The 20,776-nt window shown below is 37.2% G+C and overlaps 3 protein-coding genes across 3 annotated transcripts; 1 reads left to right on the top strand and 2 right to left on the bottom strand.

The window, feature by feature from the left end:
- Positions 1-297: 297 nt before the first annotated feature.
- On the bottom strand, positions 298-5,919 carry LOC127934722 (cathepsin D-like). Its single transcript, XM_052532288.1, has 9 exons — positions 5,706-5,919; positions 4,656-4,812; positions 3,506-3,629; positions 2,517-2,635; positions 2,243-2,442; positions 1,974-2,096; positions 1,578-1,722; positions 1,048-1,146; positions 298-782 (listed from the first exon to the last, which is right to left on the bottom strand). Exons 1-9 carry the CDS (start codon positions 5,765-5,767, stop codon positions 621-623), a joined length of 1,191 nt encoding a protein of 396 aa, XP_052388248.1. The 5' UTR covers positions 5,768-5,919; the 3' UTR covers positions 298-620.
- Positions 5,920-8,174: 2,255 nt separating this feature from the next.
- On the bottom strand, positions 8,175-12,435 carry LOC127934721 (class E basic helix-loop-helix protein 41-like). The gene is made up of 5 exons (XM_052532287.1): positions 11,956-12,435; positions 11,767-11,830; positions 11,519-11,626; positions 11,286-11,397; positions 8,175-10,985 (listed from the first exon to the last, which is right to left on the bottom strand). The coding sequence occupies exons 1-5, from the start codon at positions 12,015-12,017 to the stop codon at positions 10,060-10,062; spliced, it is 1,272 nt and encodes a 423-aa protein (XP_052388247.1). The 5' UTR covers positions 12,018-12,435; the 3' UTR covers positions 8,175-10,059.
- A 1,272-nt stretch (positions 12,436-13,707) lies between these two features.
- On the top strand, positions 13,708-18,788 carry LOC127934723 (sarcospan). Its single transcript, XM_052532289.1, has 3 exons — positions 13,708-14,252; positions 16,296-16,382; positions 17,321-18,788. Exons 1-3 carry the CDS (start codon positions 13,998-14,000, stop codon positions 17,678-17,680), a joined length of 702 nt encoding a protein of 233 aa, XP_052388249.1. The 5' UTR covers positions 13,708-13,997; the 3' UTR covers positions 17,681-18,788.
- The last annotated feature ends 1,988 nt before the right edge of the window (positions 18,789-20,776 follow it).

The following is a 20,776-nucleotide window of genomic DNA, read 5'->3' as shown; positions in this document are numbered from 1 at the left end:
AGAACTGATATGTGCTGTGTCTCATTTCAGAGGTGAGAAGTGTCTCACTTTCATTTGAAGGCTGCATACATCATCGGGGAAGTCTCATTTAAGAAAAGTAATCATAATAAAATTGACTGTTATTCCTTGTGATGTTTAAAATACTATAGTTTCTTTTTTACTTTGCAATTTAACGGTTACTTCTCTTAAATGAGACTTCCCCGATTTCGGACGCAGCCTCCGAAATGAGACACAGCAATGGTAAAAACATATCATGTGTCCCTTTAAATAAAAAAATAAAAAAAGTAACAACATAGATGGGTTTAAAACCTTTATTGTCCATTTTGATTCGTTCAGCCATTGGAAGGTCATTTTCATCAATAAAAATCTTAAAACAGGTAGTGTCTAAAATCAATGACATGAAAATAAAATGTGACATATTCAAAGAAGCCTCAGCTAAAAATCAAATGAGTGTAACTTTTTTCCCTGAATCATTTCATCTCCACATGCCTCTTTAAAACGAAAACATTTGAAGGTTAAAAGCAGTGCAAAACAACAATCATACCGCTACTGTGTCACTTAAGCAGAGATTTCTTATTACTCTCATGACACATCTTAAGTGTTAAGGTCGACAGTTGGGCTTATACAGACTTAGCAAAGCCCACTCGGTTATTCTCCCGATCAAACACAGTGTAGTACTGCCCAATGAACACATCACCCAGAATCCACAGGGGTCCAGCGGGGGGTGGGATATCCAGGCCCATGAATCCACTCAGACAGATCTCCATTCCAGCCTGCTTTTCCTGTAAACACATACAAACACACAGAGAGATGCCATCTTTAGAATGTTTTTGTGATCACCAAGAAACGCTTCAGTGTTTGCTCAAACAATACTTGGCTAGCTGCATGTGATTTACAAGAAAATAAATCTCCAGGTACATGTTTTTTTTTTTTTTATATCCTGACTCATGCACAACCTTGTCAAAAACAACACCTCAATTTCACAGCTCTGCTGATGCAATGTACCACACCACATCAACAGCGCTTAGGTGACAAACTAGGACTGACCTTGAGTATGTACTGTTCTCCAGTCAGTGAGTAAGACTTTCCACCCAGGACGAATGAGATGGTGGGAAGTGTGGGCACTTTTTTACAGTCTATCATATACTACAGAGAAAACGGGTTTAGTTAGAGAACATTATCAAATCATTATACATTTCGATAAGTAAGCTACCATTAATAACAACACGCCAAGCTTGAATACTTTGTTGAGCAGTCTTGTAAAAAATTTTTTTTTATTAAACTAGTTAATTTAAATGTACAATTTTTGTTTAAAAATTTTATACTTTTATTCAGAAAGGATGCATTAGATTGATTAACAATGACAGCAAAGACAATTTTAATATTACAAAAGATTTCTATTTCAAATTTCATTTGCTGTTCTTTTCAAGTTTTTTATTTCTAAAAAAAAATAAAATAATAATAATAATAATAATAATAATAATAATAATAATAATAATGAATAGATCCGAACAGAAATCTATTCAAGTCACAACGCCTCAATAATGTATAATTATAAACATTAGAAGTTGCATTACCTCTCCCTGCATCAGAGGGACGGCACCAATAGCCTTCTGCAGGGCTTTGATTTCAGCAGCTGGGCCGGTGATCAGAGACGTCCCAGTGTCCACGATGGCTTCACATCCTCCTTTACACAGAGTCAGCTCAGTGCCGATGCTCATGCTACACAAACAAACAGAGCACTGTCAACACTAGATTACGGTCATAGGGATTTTTTGCCTTTGGTTGGTTCAGTGGTAAAATTCTCTCCTCTAACATGACAGACCAGCAGTTTGGTCAGAATCGGTTGATAATTTGAAATTAGACACCTTTGTGCCTAAAATTAAGTTTCCTAGCTTTAATTTATAAACATATTTGCATAAAAAAATAAGAACCACTGCATTACAGAATACAAATACCCCAAAATCTCTTACGCATCCATGTGAATCTGCCAATAGGCCTGTCTGCTGATGTCCACGTAGTTAAAATCTCCAGTGTAATATTTGGGGTCTGTGCCTCCAAGGAGCAACTCACCACCAGGTTGGGTGTCAGGGTTTCTGTCGGACAAATAAAACCGCGTCATCCACAGAAATCAGGCCTGAAAATTACCGCATCAAATGCATGTTTACGGCAGGCTGACATGTAATTATTCATTTCATAAAAATCTGGGACAGATGAGGATGGCTTAAACAAATGCATGTACCTGTTCAGGTAGAAAGAGAAAATATTTTTCTCCACTTTCTTCTGGCTCATCATCATGTCAAAAACAGGAGGAACCCCATCCACAGAGATGCGAGGATAAGCCATGCCGAGAATACCATCAAACTTGGCTGCAATGAAGGCTACTCCTGGCTGTTTGATAGCTTCTCCAAATATCTGCTTCTCAACTGCAATATCCCCAACCTAAAAGAGAAGTAACAGTTTGGTTTCTTTCACCACTTCAGGTGACAAAAAAAACAACAATTGATGATTCCTACCGTGCATGTGTCCTGGCTGAGATACCCAGACAAGCTTCCGGAACCATACTGTATGGAAAATTCAGTCCCGTTCTTCACATAGGTGCTTGACTTGGCCCCATTGTATTTATGATGAAGCACTACAGGGTTAAAAGTAATTCTTCAGTTAAATACTTTTTTTTTTTTTTTTGGTATACGTACAGTGCTCTAGCTGTATATAAATACACAATATAGTAACAGTATTTATCACACTCTTCTAGCTACTGTGTCCAAAACTCACAGAGACCAATTATTAACCTTATAATTCATGTCAGGGCTTTTATCCTTTAGCAGAAAAATGGCACTTAAATTTGTACTAAAAGCTAATAAACTTAATATGCTTTTAAATGCTTTTAATTATATATTAGGCATAGGCCTTCAGATTGTGTTTACTGTTAAAATTGATTTCTAAAGAGTGCAAAATGTGGGCAAGTAAATTTTATGCCACATCCATCCATGAAGCATCCAAATATTCACACCAAGTAAAGCATTTAGGCCTTGTCTGATCTGCAAGACTCTTGTACTGCAAGAGTTAAATGCACCACGGAACTACTCTGAAAGGGTGAGATACAATCACTGACTAGTTCTTGTTCAGACTACAGGAACAAACTTGCTACAACTTCACTAAAATGAGGCAACAAAGAACTTGAGCAACATTTGGCCACACTGAAATGGATTCTTGTTTTAGCAAAAAAAATAATAATAATAATTGCTTTAAAATGTGTTTATAAAGTTAGTTGTTGTCTAGTCTGAAAACACAGAGTGAAACAATATTAATTAAAAAAAAAAAAAAAAAAAAAAAAGTTTCCTTAATACTGCCAGTATATGTTGTTCTTGACATCAAAACAACTATTTTACAATACTATAACGTGTGTGTGTGTGTGTATTTTACTGTTACCAATTTAAAGGCAACACTGATCTGATAATACTGTAAAACTGAAATAAAATTCCTAGGCTCTCTGTGGACTTACAGCAGGCAATATCAGTCAGCGAACAGTGGATCGATGGCACCCACAGGTTGGAGGATCCCGTGTCAAACACCACAGTGAAGGTCTGGACAGGAGTGCCAAGACCGATCTCTCCATAGTACTGAGCCTGGAAACAAAAACCCTCAAATCATTCAAAATTCAACGCCACAACAGACAGTAGTAGAGCTAAAACATTTTCACACAAGCGTAGAATTGCTAGGGCTTTAGAAAAAAAGAATAATGCATGCACAACTTAAAATCTGAATTTCATTTTCCTTAAATGCAATAAATGTCACGAGGTTAATTCCTAACTAAATATCTCATTTTTACAAAGTTACTGATATTCCAATTTATTACAAGTAAACGCCAACCTACATTTTTTTAACAAATGTAAAGATTACCAAAAGAAGGAAAGAAATAAAATAAGAAATTTAGGACAAAACCTCTTGTTGACTCATTATGTATATCATGCAAACATTAAAGTGATCTTTGACACTAAAGAACTTGCATTTATTACCTAAGCCTGTTTACAATAGCAGCTGCTTACTGTCAAAGAGGATTGTTGTGGCCTATTTGGTGTAGATGTATTATTTGAGAAGCATGACAAATAATCTCATGACCTGCTGTCTGACACAGTAAAACAAACCATCATGCTGTCCATTAGAGTTTATGACAGGAAATGGACCAGTACCTAATTTTTTTTTTTTTTTTTTTTTTTGCTGAATAAAGACAGAACAGGTTTTAAGTTCACTTTTTCCTACTGTCAGTCACATTTCAACTGACATAGTGAAATTTATTAATCATATGACATGATTAAGCAATCGGACTGTAGGTTAAACTTTAACAACTGCTTGTCCTCATTTTAACTTCAACTTTTTAACCTCATTTTAACTTCCTGGATGTACAGTACAGCTTTGTGCAAGGGCTGCGGTCAAAAAGAGTGCAGACATTCACATGCCTCTAATAACAAATACACTGATTTACAATACCACCATACACAACTTAGTGATCTTCTGAAGAAGAAAAACAAAACAGGCCAACTAGTGATGTTTGGTAAATGATTAGAGGCTATTGTTATTAAATTTGCTAGATTAATGCGGATTCATGTACGACAACACAAACAGCAGAAATGCCATTAACAAGCAGTACTCACATCAAGGTAGTTCTTGAGGGTTTCTGGAGTAGGACCATTACTTGCTGGGAATCCCAGGTTGTATTTCAAGGGTGCAGAAGCAGCCACAAGCTCCTCTATAGCTCTGCCAGAGTCACTCAGTGTCCGTCTGATGGAACGAAACTTCTTTAAAGGAATCCTGGAGAGAAACAGACACAGAAACATCAACATAAAGTGTGCACAGTTCAGCTATCTTACAGGCATAACTACTTCCCCTGCAGCGAACTACAAACATTCTCATGCGAAAAGCAAGCCAAGTCTTCTTTCCACCGTCTTCCTCATGCCGAACTCAAGTTTTTAGATAACGCAATGTCATTTGATTTGAAAAGGGATGGGGGAAAAGCTAAACAAATGTAAGCTGGGAGGAAAACTTTGCCAATTGCTCTCTATGCATACAATGCAGAGATAAATAAGTTATTTAAATGAATTGCTTGATTTAATTACTCACTCACTGAATGTATATCACAAGATGTGATGCAGTAAAATCTGTGGGGTTTTTTTGGACTTTGATTGGGTGGTGAGTCAAATTGAATCTCATTATGTGTGTCACTTTCAATCAGGTCAATTTCTAACATTCAAAAAAAAGAAAGCAAAGGGCTTCCACCATAAGGACTGAAATCAAGTGATTAATGACCATGATATATACACAATATCCACTTGTTTTTGAGCCAGCTGGGGTGAGATCTGTCAGCTTAAGTGCACTAAATTGGATTTGGAAAGGTTGAATTTTAAAGGGCCCTTCTTACTTATCTATAAACAGATTTCAGTTTCTGCCGAGTCTCAAACGATCAATCTCTGTCTAAGTTAGTAGGAAACCTACAACAACCCCTGGGTGCTTTACAATAATTCACGAAAAGTTTTCAGAGACAACTATTGTTTGTTAAAATACAGGATAAAATAATATAAAAAAAACAGACTAGTCCCAGTGAAAGAAAAACAAAGCTCGCACTGCGTGGTTTAGCTCGAATGGTCGGATTGTGTCGCGTTGTGTTGTTGTTATTGTTATTGTGAAGTTTGTTTGTTCGACCTTACCGAACAATCGCGTCGGTCGTCCACAAAAAGGCAGCAGCTAGCAGCAGACAGGCGAGTCTCATGTTGGCGAGCCGTCAGGACTAGTTAAAACACCTGAGGAGTAGTATATGTGTTGAGAGAGTGTTGTTGTGTGCAATCTATTATGTAGGACAAACGGCTGCAGTCAGCTGACTGCGATAGCGCTGCCGGGCAACGCGTGCACACAGTCATGTGATGGTGCTTTGAGGAATGTCACTGCTGCGCTGGTTTCTGCGCAAAAATAGGTTGAAAAAAGGTTCTGGAGAATGGTTGTTAGATTAAGAGCGTCAAAATGTAATTAATCGTATTACTTTGTGTTCGTTATAAATGTAATAAAAACAATTAATCACATCGTAATTCAATCGAAATGTTAAATATATGTAATATAAATATATGAACCAACTAAATATTTTTATATTAATACAAATTGCTAAATAACTACATCTAAAATAATCATACATCTGATAAAGCTGGAATTAAATAGTGCTGACTTGGTTGACACTGGTCCTGATCATTTATTTCCGATTTCCCCTATAAATGTAGCCATAATTTGCAAACATATTTGCATAAGCTAAAACTGTGGAGTAATAATAATAGTACTATTATAGAAAGTTATATATCTGACAAATACTGCAGCAGTCACACCAGCCTGCTTGAGGTCAGTATCAAACATTACATCCAAGAGTTCAATATGTGACTTCCAAATCTTTGAAATGAACGTTCCGCTACGATAAGCGCCGTTCTTGAGCTTAAAAATGAATCATATGGTCTTCACTAAACTAAGTTTCTTCATCAAAAATAAAAAAGACAACGACAACAACAGAGGGGGGAAAAAAGCTAAAACTGTGGAGTACTAGGAGAGACACTTAAAATAAAAAATAAAAGAATAAGTTATCAGTTTAGTCTTTCAAACATAAAAATGTAAATAATTAATCACTTTTAGACGAATTAATAGACAGAACCATTTTTATTTAATGTGTTTTAATTTTTATGATAGGCTATTACACATTATATTAACATTTATTATATTACTATTTTATTGTTTTATTTAACTACGTTTTAAAACATTATTAAATAAACAGTCAATTTTGAATGTCAGTTTATTTCCCAATATAAAACGGATTTATTGTTTTATTTAACTACATATCATAACATTAGTTAAAAAAATAACAATAATGTAAATGTCTATTAATTTGTCGATTTAAAAGTTATTTATTTATTTACATTTTATTTTTGTATGATTAAATTGGTAAATAACAATAGGCCTACACATTGTAAGAAAATCCACACAGATCTATTACACAGTTGAACAATTCTTCAAACGCTTAACAGAGAAATACTTGCCTGTTTTATCACTGCTTCCCTTATAATTACTTAATAAGGACAGATAATTTCCAACATCTTATTTAATTAATATATTATTTAAACATTTAAATGATTGCTACAAATTGCATGCGACTTCGCCGTTTTACCGCTGGGTGTCAGTGTGATCTCGATCATGTCCTCACTGCAGTCTGAGAATGTGATGAGGGACTGGCAGCACAGCAGAATCTACACATTTCTACACGTTTGTGTTCTTTAACTTTCTCAGCATAACTCAGTGCTGAAATATAAGACCAAATACCCCTTATCACTTTTCACGTCCCCAACATAGGTGTCTTGAAGTAAATATGTAGCACTCTCTCCAGTTCATTGCAACCACTACTATTTACTCAGTCCATTACATAAGCATTCCAGAAACAATATGGTTAAATCTATTACTAGATGTTTACATATGCATTTAATAGCTGGGTCCTTATTTTTGGGTTGCATTTTTATTTCCCACAAGCTATGATTTACAGACACTTACTTTATGAGCAGCAATAATGCTATATTTTACAGATGCACATTCCGAGTAACTTGGAGGGATTCATATAATGTGAACTTGTATTAACTTGGGTTGTTTTTACATTTCAGTATTGTGAATCTCACAAAACTCCCACATCAAGACATAAACAACATAAAACTAATTCAATGTATAAAAGGTCATTTTGTTGGAGGGTATATATTTATTTATATTGACATTTTGATTAATAACAGTATAAATGGCCAGTTTAGTTAATCACATGATACTTTGTGTAAACATTTATCAATCCAAATGATGGGTGAGTAAAAAAAAATATTAATAGAGACAGTTTCAGAGTAACTGATTTTAATTTTTTCTTGTTAATGTTAATTATGCATAAAATCTGTTGACATATAGCTAGCAGATCTCTTGATGTCAGCTGTAGGTAAGTGGCTGTTTCTGGGCGGTTCATGTTGAAAATAACACTCTAATGGACTGAGTGTCACATGCATCCTTCAACCTTGGCTGTAATGAAGCCTAAATGAGGCTGTCAGTCTGTTTAAGTGTTTTACTGTGTAACTATGATGTGCATTTCACTGCTGAAATAAATGAAGGGGGTGATAGCATTTTGTTCACATGAGCTTATGTTTATTTGATAACTGAGCTGCATAATTTCAAACAGCAAATGTGTAAAGCATTAAGGAAATGTGCAGCAGTCGTTCAGTTTATCCTTTAAAAAAATCCACAGATTTCTTCTACAACATGAACATTAAACATACAGCATATTCACAAACTATATACATCCACATGCCACTGTTTAGGCAAAATGACAGTTGAGGCAAAGACACTATGGGGCCTACGAAATGTGTTACAATGCAGAAATGAATGGCAGCTGGTACATCACTGTTCCTATGCATTCATAAACCCAGGTCTAAAATATAAACACATTCAATAAAATTCCTTGATCTCATTATTGTTAAGATCCATCTAATCTTAAAGGTCCGGTTACATGTTTATGTCATGTTTTACAGTGCTCCACAACATTTGTACAATACACAGCATGACCCAAAAGCACACAGCTTTTTGAGGTCATGAATAGTGACAAAGTTTCAGAAAAGGCAAAACACATTTGATATAATCACATCTCTTTAAAGGTTTCACCTTACAAAATTCTCAACAGCTGTCTCAGACTAAAATGAGCCAGCTCACGTTTGAATACGCCAGCTCAAGAACATTATGATATCATACATTTATAGATACATATATTCCAACACCTGTCTTGTATTGAAGAAGATTTCCTTCAGAAAAAACACATCATAGTTTGAGTTCAAAGGGCATTGGCTTCAAAACAAAAGAGTGAGGATTGTTAGGAAACTGAGAAGGCAAGAAAAAGTGCACTTTACCTCTGGATTAAATAACTGCTTTTATCAGAATATATACAGTATAAACTTTTATATCTACCAAAAGAACACAGATTACATTCAGTATCAAAGTTCCATAAGGTGCTATTATACCTTGCACATTTTTGCTAGAGGTGACACAGGGCAATGATGTCAGATTGTTGTCAAAGCACTCTCAGTGATGACTGACAGGTGATTGGTCCTGTCATTCTTCACAAGAGATTCAGAATAATTGGAGAGGGAGAGAGAGAAAGAGAGAGAGAGAGAGAGAGAGACGGGGACTGCTGTAACATTACATCAGAGGGTTGTGGCTCACACCATTTGTCCAATTAAAATCACTTGAAACATTTCGTCAACACCCCTACCAGAGGAGCATCTCTAAGAAACGAGTCCTGGCCCAAACACTACGGTATGTTGAGGTATGTAGGTGACCCTTTCAAGCACTGAACTGTGGAAAGAGCAAAAAACAACCGAAATCCAGTTGTACTATTATAGAAAGTTACATATCTGACAAATACTGCAGCAGTCACACCAGCCTGCTTGAGGTCAGTATCAAACATTACATCCAAGAGTCCAATATGCGACTTCCAAATCTTTGAAATGAACGTTCCGCTACGATAAGCGCCGTTCTTGAGCTTAAAGAAGCTTCATATGTACTTCACTAAACTAAGTTTCTTCATCAAAAATAAAAAAAGACAACTACAACAACAGAGAAGAGAAGAGAAAAAAAAAAAAAAACCCAGAGCAAAGTCTGAGATTTCACACATTTTCAATCAGTACTAATATGCCATTGGATGGCGAGACATAAAGAAGTTCCCGACAATTGGATTTTCATTCGAATCTCTCAAGGAATCAGTGCAAAAGGCACTGGCTGTTACAATGTCCCCCATTCTCCCTAAAAAAAAATAAAGATAAACCACTTTGTTTTGAAATTTTGAATCCTCATAATAATAATGTAAAAACACACACACACACACAAAAAAAACAGCCTTTGCTTGGAAATCCATAGAAACGCTATAGTTAATACTCAGTCACAATTAAATTAAGAGAAACAGATAAATAGCAATTTTACAAGCAGACTAGTGTGCACTCAAAGGTCAAACGGTCAGCTTTATGTACCATCATTTTCATTTCTTTGGGGCTGATGAATGGCATCACTCTCTGAGCCATGATGATCCCCAGACACAGAAGAGGCCAGGTCAGCCTCGTTGGACAGGTCACCATCGGGAGATGGCGGCTCGTCATCTTTTAAGGATGCTGCATTAAATCCAGAGGTTTTATCGGTGGGTGCACTGGGGAAAGCGATGGCAGCAGCAGCTGCGGCTGCTGCGGAGGTGTGCGTGGGAATCCCGGGGTAAAGCCACGGGAACGGGGTGGTCAGCGCCGCCGCCGCCGCTGCTGGATACACCAACTTCTCCAAGTGACTCTTATCAAACAAAGGCATGTACGATGCTGCAGACGGGTTTATGAAGTAAAACGGCATGCAAAAAGGAGTTTGTTGTCCACCAACACCCGTCATTCCAATTAAAGAGTTCATTAGCGCCAAGTCCGGCCGGGTGTTGGCGGAATCTGATGCACTGTTTGCAGACCAGTTCATTTTAGCTTTTTTGGTGACACGTTCGTCTCCGAACTCCTGCTTGATCTTTACTCCTTTGGCCGTGTCGCATCCTTTCTCGAATTTTCCATCGCCTTTCTCTGCCTCTCCTCCGTATCCGCTGTCGGTGTCCGTGTCGTTCTCGTTAAGCTCGAGGTTCTGAGTCCTCTGGATGACAGGGACGCAGTTGGCTTGAGTATCCCTCTGCCCGTCCCGCTCTGGAGCGTCGTCGCCTGGCAACGGCTGCTGCGGGATCCCCGCGCCCGGCTGGAACTGCGCGGAAACTTTGTGTAAGTGGTTGATGAGTCGCGTGCACATCTGCTCGCGCGCCGTCCAGTTCTCCACCTTGTTCATATACTGCAGGACTTCTTTGGCACATGCTTGAAAGCCTGAGTGAAAGGCGTCTAAGTCAGCCTGGAGGGAGGACTTCAATGATCGCTCCCCTGTCATAAAATAGAGACAAAAAGTCCTGTCATACATTTTTTTTAAATAACATACAGACAGACGGACAAATAAACAGATAGATAGATATTAATAACTCTAGACAGATATAAATACATGCAACAATAAAGTGATCTGTAAAACAAGATATATAAGCAGCATAATTGAAATAAATGGCATATGCATTAAGTGCATCTATATTTATTAAAGTACTGTACTTTAAGCTCCATTTACTGTTTTACTTGATGTGGTATTGATGTTTTTATGATTGCATCGTGTGGGTTGCACATTATGTAATTTACCGTTCTGCAAAGCGACGATCTTCTGATGCTGTTGCTCTGTGACGGCTGTCAAAGCGTTCAAATGCTTCAGCGTCAACTCAAGAACTACCGCTTTTTCCAAGTGACCTAGAGTCTGTAAGACAATACGATCATTTATCGGATTTGTCCACTTTCTTGCTTTCCTTATGCGGGTGAGCTAAAATTACAAAACACATTTAAACTAGACCAAACACAATTCAAGTGACTTAAGTTACCGTGAGTTTCAGATGTTCTGGTAATAAATCTTTCAGCTGTCCAATACATTCATTTATTCTGTCCCTCCTCTTTTTCTCGATCAGTCTGTGTGGTAGCTTATACGCGTCCTGCGAACAATAAGCATTAGCCATTGCAAAAAGTTCTTAAAGTAATAATTATCACTCGGATTATTAAAAATTAGCGACACAAAGTGTTACGTAAACTTGACGGACATCACGTTTCCATCACGGGTCCACAGCTTGCTTACCTTTCCTTCCTCTCTCTTCAACCCTCTTTTGGATTTGCACATGTAGAGAGACGAATATTCAACCCTAAAAAAAATAAAAAAAAAAATAATATTTTTAAAAAGCCACCAACCTCACACATTTAAAAAATAAAAATAAAAAATCGTAACAATTGTTGCGTTGATTAGAAATCAAAACAACATAAAAATTACCCCAAGAAATCAGCATGATCCAGGAACTGTCTTCCTTGCATTCTCGGTATTCTTTCATCCATAACTTTGTCCCACTTTCTTGAGTAGCTCTTTTAAAATCAGGTTTCGTTAATCCAGTGCCAGCGGAGCAGCAATGCGTTGTGTCCGATATCGCGCAGCACCTCTGAATGACGATGTGTGCGCGCGCTTGCCTGAGCTGCCACTTTGCCCAGTGCTCTCGCGCACTCACCGCGCACGCGCGCCTTCACAGGAACCGCGCGCTGACTCACGTGTAAACTGCACCAGCTCTAGAATCCGGGTATTTAATGGACTTGAAAGTTGACAGTTTATTGTTGAAGAGACGCCGAGAAATAAAACCACGGCATTTCGCTCAGACGCATTAAAATATTTGAGGTCTCAAGCATGACATCTACACATCTAAATGTAAAATACCAAGATATGCTACTTATATAATTTACAAGTATTTAATATAAATAAAGATATATATTAGACATGTCATTATTTTATATAAAACTAGTTAGAATTATTAACCAGTGAACTTACGTAAAATGAAAACGTTTTGTTATTAAAACACCATAGTCTATTTTATATTTTCCTGTCTTTCCAATTTGTGACTTCCCTAAAGGTCTTCATACTAAGTAAACAATGATTTAAACATTTATTAGCCTAACTTGGTTAAAGGCTTTTTATTTTTTTAATCTTGCTTTTATTTGTTTATCATTATCCCTATTTGTCTAGGCTGATAATTCATATCTTTGGGGATAAACATAATTATGCTTCAGCTCAGAATATATATATATATATATATATATATATATATATATATATATATATATATATATATATATATATATATATATATATATATATATAATTATTATTATTATTATTATTATTATTTGATTAATATTTTATTATTAATTGCAATCAAGGATTAGTAATTTCTAAAAAATTTATTTTACCTGCAGTGTTCACATTTCATCAATATATTTTTAAATTCATATATTTAAAGATATGCATATAGATTGCCTGCTATATTACATCAGTTTATATATATGAATATTTTATGACAAATTTATTTGCAGCTTTAAAATGTGAACTTTTCTGAAGCTCAGTGCAGCATGTTTAGCTTGAACTGACATCTAGATCCACTGAGATTGCTTTGCCCATACGTGCCATCTGAAATGAGGTGTGACATAACACAACAGCACATAGAATAAGCTCTCAGTATAGTCTGGCTGAAAATAGACCACATTCTGTCAATATCCAGCCTTCAGATGTAGCCATTACAAGATTATAAATCAGTTTTCCCAGCACACTCTATAAAGAAATATAAAAATGAATAGAGTTTTATGAAAGGTCTAGGTGAATACAGACATATTCATTATAAGAAACATGACCTGCATATAGTTAGAGACTCTCCGTAATCAACCCAAAGTGAAATGAACACGTAGCATATCTGCACTCTCTCACAATATTCATAAGAGATTAACTGTAACCCGCTCACATGCCTGCGGGTCACGTAACTTCATCAAAATCATGTGACTGGCTCCACGCTGTTATGAATAGATCGCACAGTGTGATGCAGGAGGTTGGCGGGACTCAAGCACTCTCCCACATGTTTGCCCGAGACAAGAATTGTTTCTGCTCTGTAAGATCCCTGTTTCCTGATTAGTTTCAGTGAGACCAGAAGCTGTCGTGTGTTGGAGTCCCCCTTTATGTCCTCCCTCTCCTTTTCAACCCTCCCTCCTTTCCGTCTCCTTTTCGGTGCTCTATATGTGGCTCTTGTGGAATCTGCTCCAAATGTTTTCCATATTAGTTCAGAGTCCTTTCTGATTCTGAATAGCAGGGATCGCGTAGGGAGAGAAGCCTCCAGTGAGGAGGGAGGGGAAAGGCAGGGCAAGGGAGCAGTCCAGCTAGAGAGAGCAAAAGAAACGGCAGGCGAGAAAGAAAAGGAAGGACAAACAGATAGAGGGCGAGTACAAGAACGTCCAGTCGGCCTAAAGGAAGGTTAAGAACCTCAGCACGAGACAGGAGGAATTATGGGGTCGGGGACGAGTCCGATGGGGTCGACTGGAGGAGGCAATGCAACCGCTGGCAAGGAGAAGAAGGGACAAGCAGAAACTGGAGGCTCAGTGCTGGAGGAAGCCCAAAAATGTTGTGGCTGTCGCTTTCCTTTGCTGGTCGCTCTGTTACAGCTTCTGCTGGGCATCGCAGTAGCAGCTGTGGCCTTCCTAATGGTTGCCATTAGCTCCTCTCTGCTTCCTAGGGAGACTCCCCATTGGGCCGGCATTATTGTAAGCTTCCTTTTGCTCTTCATCTACCTCTCCCTCAACTCCCAGCATGCCTTGTTTACTATATCAGGGCCATGCATGAGGCCCTCTCATATCAGATCCATTGGCCACACTGCCATACTGTACAAAAGCATGCATAAAACAATGTCACAGAGAGCATGTATGCATGTCCAAAATAACATATTATTGAAAACAGTTAATACATTCCTAAACAGAATCACAAGTTTTAAAGCTGACATCGGATTGTCCGATGAAAGTATCATATTGCAAAAAATCTGGAAAAGAGTACAAGCTTATGCTAATCAGTGGATTTTGCTTGTTCGGCAGTGGTTTACAGAGTGTTCGTGCTTCTTTAACAGATTGGTAGTAGGCCTCATTGATCTTATGCACCTCAGTTTTTGAGTGAACATTGCACAAATTATCAAATTAAAAATATTTATTTAATTATTTATTGGTTTAAAACATGACATCATGCATAAGCTTAGATCAATGAGGCCTATATGGTTATTCAATCACTTACAAAAAGAAATACAAATACCTGTGATAATTAAAATAACACCAGGTGATAAAAAAGAGAATTATTAAAGAATATTGCTCACCAATCTTGTCTTGACAAGACTGTGTCAAGCAAAGATTTAGTTGCCGGCAAATACTTTAATATTAGGTCCCATTTTAAAAAAAATTTTTTATTAACGCATTAATTAATATTGATTGATGAGCAATGCGTTTGTTATTTAATATTCTTACTTAATGTTAGTAAATAAAAAATACACCTGTTCTTTGTTACTTCATATTAGCTCAGGTCCATAATAACAGATTATAATTGTTAAAAATATAAATGTAAAAAATATGAACGTAAGTAAATAGTGAAAATAACATGCTTCAGAGATATTTTTAATAGGAAGTTCATGGTAAACAAAGTAGTTAATGTTAAACATATAACCTTATTTTAAAATGTTACGGAATTGGCTTTCTTTTTAAAAATGACATTTGAATTTCTTTACATTTGTAATTAACATTTCTAAATACTGTTTGCTACTTCCGTTCAACAAAATGTAAAACGCATTCTTTGTTTAATTCTGAATGCCACACAAAACCCAGTATATAATGGTTTCATTGTGTCAAACATTAGTTATTGTGGCAATAAAACATAAAGTAATGTCTTTATTATTCATGGACGCGCATACTGGAGTGATAATGTAGATCAGGGAGCATCTCAAGTTCAGGCCTCACGAGACCAGTGCTGCTGTTCCTAGAGAAAAACGCTGAGGTCACCAGGACTTCTCTGCCTCAGAACCTGGGAAAAACAATCAAATTAGATACCACACGCTAGTCACAAGACTCCAATCATGCTGAGAAAGAGAGCAGGGAAAATGGAGAGAGAGAGAGAAGAAAAGACTGAGATAAAAAGCGTGAGAGATAAATATATCTCGGAGGGTGGGGGGGTCAAGCTATTCAGTTTGCAGTGGCAGTCACTATATTATCAGATGAAAACTCAATGCAGAGTTGCACAACGCTGATTACAATAAGGGTTATGGTTGGCTAAGAAGAAGTCTGGCAGATATAGAGAACTTTGGAGGTCTGCTGCACGGCAAATAAGATTAGATCAACCCAATAAACTGGGATGTGTTCATGACAACAATGGCAACATTTTCAACAACAGACTCTGAGATGCACATGATCACCCTCCAAAAGACCTAATAAAACTTGATTAGCATGTGATTAGATCATATATTGCACTTTTGGGGTCTAAATTACATTTTAGCATTTTAGCACTTCTGGTCCGTTTTATTTTTCTATTTGGTTGTATCGTATTTAGGATTCAAATGTTGCGTTCATTTATGAAGATTATCATGATGTACCAAACATGTGAGAATCATAAACATTTGTTTGTCACAGAGCTAATTTTCTGCAATAATCCAAAAGCCAATGGAAAAATCCTCTCGGGTTTTTGTTGAGGGAACCAGGGAGATGCTAATTTCCGGGTTGGCCTACAAAAATATGTCATCACTGCAGCACTCTAGAAAAATACTCTGTGTTTTGCAGATGATTGTGGTTTCTCTGCTGGGATTCGTCCTCTTCTGCATCACCAGAGTGCCCGATGAGAGAGCGACGACTCAATTTATTGTAAAGGTAAAAAAAATTGTAAAGTATAGTTTTGGATGACCTGAGAATTAGAATTGCACCTCATATGCAAATGCTTTTTCAAGTGGACTTTAACACATATTTTTACTTCTATGGTAAAAATATAGTAGGAACCCAGTAGCAGGCCTAGAATTAGTTTACAATTCTTCATATCATTGTATTTAAAATAACAATTAATTCAGAAATTAAAGCTATGTCAACATGTAATGATCATTTACTCACCCATATCATTCCAACCGACTATTATTGTTTTTCTTCCATGCAACACAAAAGGATATGATTTGTGCAATGCCCATGCAGCTCTTTATGCCATTCAACATCAATTCAACATAACAGTTTAATAAAAGTAGCCCATATTACTTTTCAGTCTATATTCCAAATCTTCTGAATGAATTAGTGATGTTCTTTTGAGCCACTTGGTTTCAGTGGATCATTTGAAGTGGTTTGTGGCATGTGTATTTATTTATTTTCCCAATGTGGTTCTCCAGTCAACAACTCGCCTCACCGACCTGAGATGCTGTTCGAATGGACTTATTCAATGAGTGAGCTGATAATAAGATTGAATCTGGGATTTGATTTATGTTATGTTTTATCTCAAGCAGACTCATGTCTTGAATCGACACCTTTATTAAAGTACATGTAAGTGGAAAAAACGGCTAATTGGACGTTTTTTGTTCATATCAAGCTCATTGGAATGTGTGTGCCAAGGACAAAATCTAAATTTTCAGGTCAACGGTTTCGTTTGCTTTAATTAGACATATTTTTTTGTATTTAATGGACCATTGCCATTTCTGAGTCAAGAAGTCAGAACATTAAGCTGGTTTTAAATGAACAAGAATAGGCATTTTAGTCTATTTAAATCTGATTTCCGTTGCCTTGCTTTAATCATCACAAATGACTGTAAACCCTCTCTCACTTCTGCCCAGCTTCTGTACTTCTTCCTGTGCACGATGGGGATGGTCATTTCTGCAGTGGTCATTGCCTTCCAGTGCTACCATTATGCCTTGACTAACAGCTACAGCTGCAAGGAAATGGGGGAGAACTGTTTGTGCACTCTGGACCCTGAGGACCCCATCGCCCGCACCTTCATCTACAGCGGTGTGACAGACTGCAGTGCTATCGTAAGCACTCTACCCATCTATTACCTTCTGCAGATGGTGCTGAACCTGGCTCAGGCTATCGTCTGCCTGGTGGGGGCCTTCCTCGTATGGAAGCGCAGGTATCAGGTGTTTTTCGCTGGGCTTCAGACGGGATCTCCTTCTACCCAGAATTGGCAGAATGTTTAGGGCACTGAGAGATTTCTCTGTAGAAGTAACCATGTGGCGTGTGGGAGTGTTTGTGCCTTTAGAGAAGAAACTGTTTGCTGCAGTGTCTGCCATACTGGGAGTTTTATGACATGCAACCTTTTATCAAAGCAATTGAATGAGTCGGTTTGTATTGCCATATTATAATATTTCCGGAAGTTTTATGCAATCTTTAGAGTTACTGTATTTTTCTACAATGGCTGTTTGAAAACTTCCACTTGTTGAGGTTAACGGTTTCTTTTTACCCCTGACAAGAAGAGTATTTTTAATTATAAAACCAGTGAGTGACACACCAAAAACCCTGACATTTTAGGAAAATGAGTAATGGCATGCATGAAAATGTATTTAATTGCCAGTATTACATTTTGCATGGTCCAAAAACAAAAACACCTTAAAATGCAATTATCCACAAAATAACCTTTACCTTTTACTTTTTATCTAACTTCAGGTGCGTTTATTGTCCATTGTTTCAGAGACAAAATTCCTGGTGGTTCATAAGAATACACAGGAGCAACATTCTTTAACATTTCTTAGATAAAAAATGTGATTTCTAAAATATAACACTGTGTACACAGCAGTCAGAGATAATAGGTGTGTCCAGTGACGAGGCTGGACGGGCTTGTGGACTGAAGTCACAGTTTATGCAGCCAGTCAGTCAGGGACTGGGGGGGTTCAAAGGGGTACTAAGACAAACAGCAGGACACTGCCTCCACTTTCATGCAATGGAAGGGCAAAATTATTTTACATAAGTCTATTGCATATTTTATATTTGTGGCCAGGTGAAACTTGAGCAAAATGTAAAGCCTGACAATCAATCCAAAAAGCTCTGTTTTTCATCATTAAGTCCTGGTCAATTAAGCTTATAAACCAAATGAAAAAGACTGAGTGATATGAACACTGCCAACAGGAAGAGAGCTGCCTGAGGTGTTAAAAGAGTCTGTTGCTTTAAAGAGACCTTCAGTCTGGTGTTTGGAAGAAATGCAACATGATGCTTCAGCACAGAAGAAAAAAAAAACAACAACCTTAAATGTAAGCTTTGTATGACTCATCTTTCCTTTGAGCCGATTTCTAATAAAAGGCATTTACATAACCCTCTCTCATTCATCATTCAGTCGCATGTCCTTTAAAATTATTAACTGAATTTCATACTTATGTATGAAACACAGCAATATTGTGAAATATGAATACAATTTAAAATATGTTTTCTATTTGAATATATTTAAAAATATAATTTATTCACGTGACGGCAAAGCTGAATTTTCAGCAGCCATTACTCCAGTCTTCAGTGTCACATGATCCTTCAGAAATTATTCTAATATGCTGATCAAGAAAACTGTCTTACTATTAACAATGTTGGAAAAAACTGTATAAAGCATTATACTTTTTTCATCATTCTTTATTGAATATTATTTTAAAATATTATATAATATTATAAAGTATTTACAGTCACTTTTTAGCAATTTAATGCATCATTGCTGAATAAAAGTATACATTTAAAAAAAAAACTTTCACTGTATAGACAAGATCAGCGTGAACATTTTCATAAACATCTCTTTTTGGATTCCACAAAATAATGTCAAAGAGGGTTTCGGAATGACATCAGGATGCATAAATGGCATAATAAAATTTTTTGGGTGAACTATTCCTGTAACAGAAGCATATTCTTGTCTCCTCTTCCTCTGCAGCAGAACTTTAGCGAGTCACTCTGTACACGATTAGATTAAGCAGGAACGCTGAGTCCAATGAAAAATCCCCCTCTGATCTGCAGCGCTTTTGGGAAAGAGTGCAGCAGGGGTGATCTCTCACCGCTCTGAGACATGATCATGTGACAGATCTCATCTGCTCTCCGACAAACCAGCATGACAACAACACGCACAATCACATGCAGACCTATCACATGCAGAAAGAAGGAAGGGAGGGTGGTATATTTAGATTAATGAGTGTGTTTATGCAGGATGTTGTTTACTGTGCACCTGCATGACTAAACATAAAAAAAAAAGACTGTGCGTGTTAAGGAGGGATCAAATATTATCATCATTAAATCCAATTCAAATATTGACATGCTTGCTAATGGGAGACTATGTACAATAAACCGCAAGATAAAACATAGTATAACTGATATATCCATGACTTTTGTCATCTTCCGAAAGATGAGCGATCAGTTAGTGAGAGTGGCAGTTATCCAACTAACTGTCTTCTCCTCCCTGATGGAGCATTCCAGACGTTCTGGACTGTCTCCTGCTTAGTGACAGCCGTAAACCGTAATGGAGCCGTCAGGGGCTAATTTTAACCCGTGCCAGAGTTGAAGGCACGAGCAGATGTGAGTCTTTGTACCAGGCAGGGTCCTGTACCCTAAAAACTAGGGGTGCTCCGATCACGATCGGCCGATCGTTAATGCGCATCTCGTCAGTAAAGCCGGTTCTCTAATCAGCAGTTAATTCCATCAGGTGCGTGATTTCACATAGAGCAGCTGTTACTACACAGAGCCGTTGTTAACTGAGAAGATGGGCCAATAAACGCTGAAAATTAACGTGATTTGCGCATCTTCTCTATTAACAACGGCTCTGTGTAGTAACAGCTGCTCTATGTGAAATCACGCACCTGATGGAATTAACCGCTGATTAGAAAACCGGCTTTATGAGGAGATACGCATAACGATCGGCCGATCGTGATCGGAGCACCTCTACTAAAAACACCAGGAGTTCTGAGCATTTAGCATTAGATCACTTGCCCACTAGCGGAATCCTCTGCAGTGAATGGGTGCCGTCAGAATGAGATTCCAAATAGTGGATAAAAATGTCACAAGTAATCCACACGATTCCAGTCCATCAATTAATGTCTTGTGAATGTCTTGTGAAATGAAGAGTGTTTGTCATCTCTTCTTCACGATGGCGAGCAAGTGATATCATGCTTAATTTCTCCAAATCTGTTCAGATGAATAAACAAATCTATCTACATCTTGGACGGTATATAATTTTTAGGTAAACTATTCCGTTAAGCAATCAACAGATTCTTTTTTTTTTATCTCATGGAAATTACTCCAGAATTCATTATCAAAATCATACTCTTCAGACTTAA

The sequence above is a fragment of the Carassius gibelio genome, chromosome A18 (assembly GCF_023724105.1).
Source record: "Carassius gibelio isolate Cgi1373 ecotype wild population from Czech Republic chromosome A18, carGib1.2-hapl.c, whole genome shotgun sequence".
NCBI classification, from domain to species: domain Eukaryota; kingdom Metazoa; phylum Chordata; class Actinopteri; order Cypriniformes; family Cyprinidae; genus Carassius; species Carassius gibelio.
This window is presented reverse-complemented; position numbering and strand designations above follow the sequence as displayed.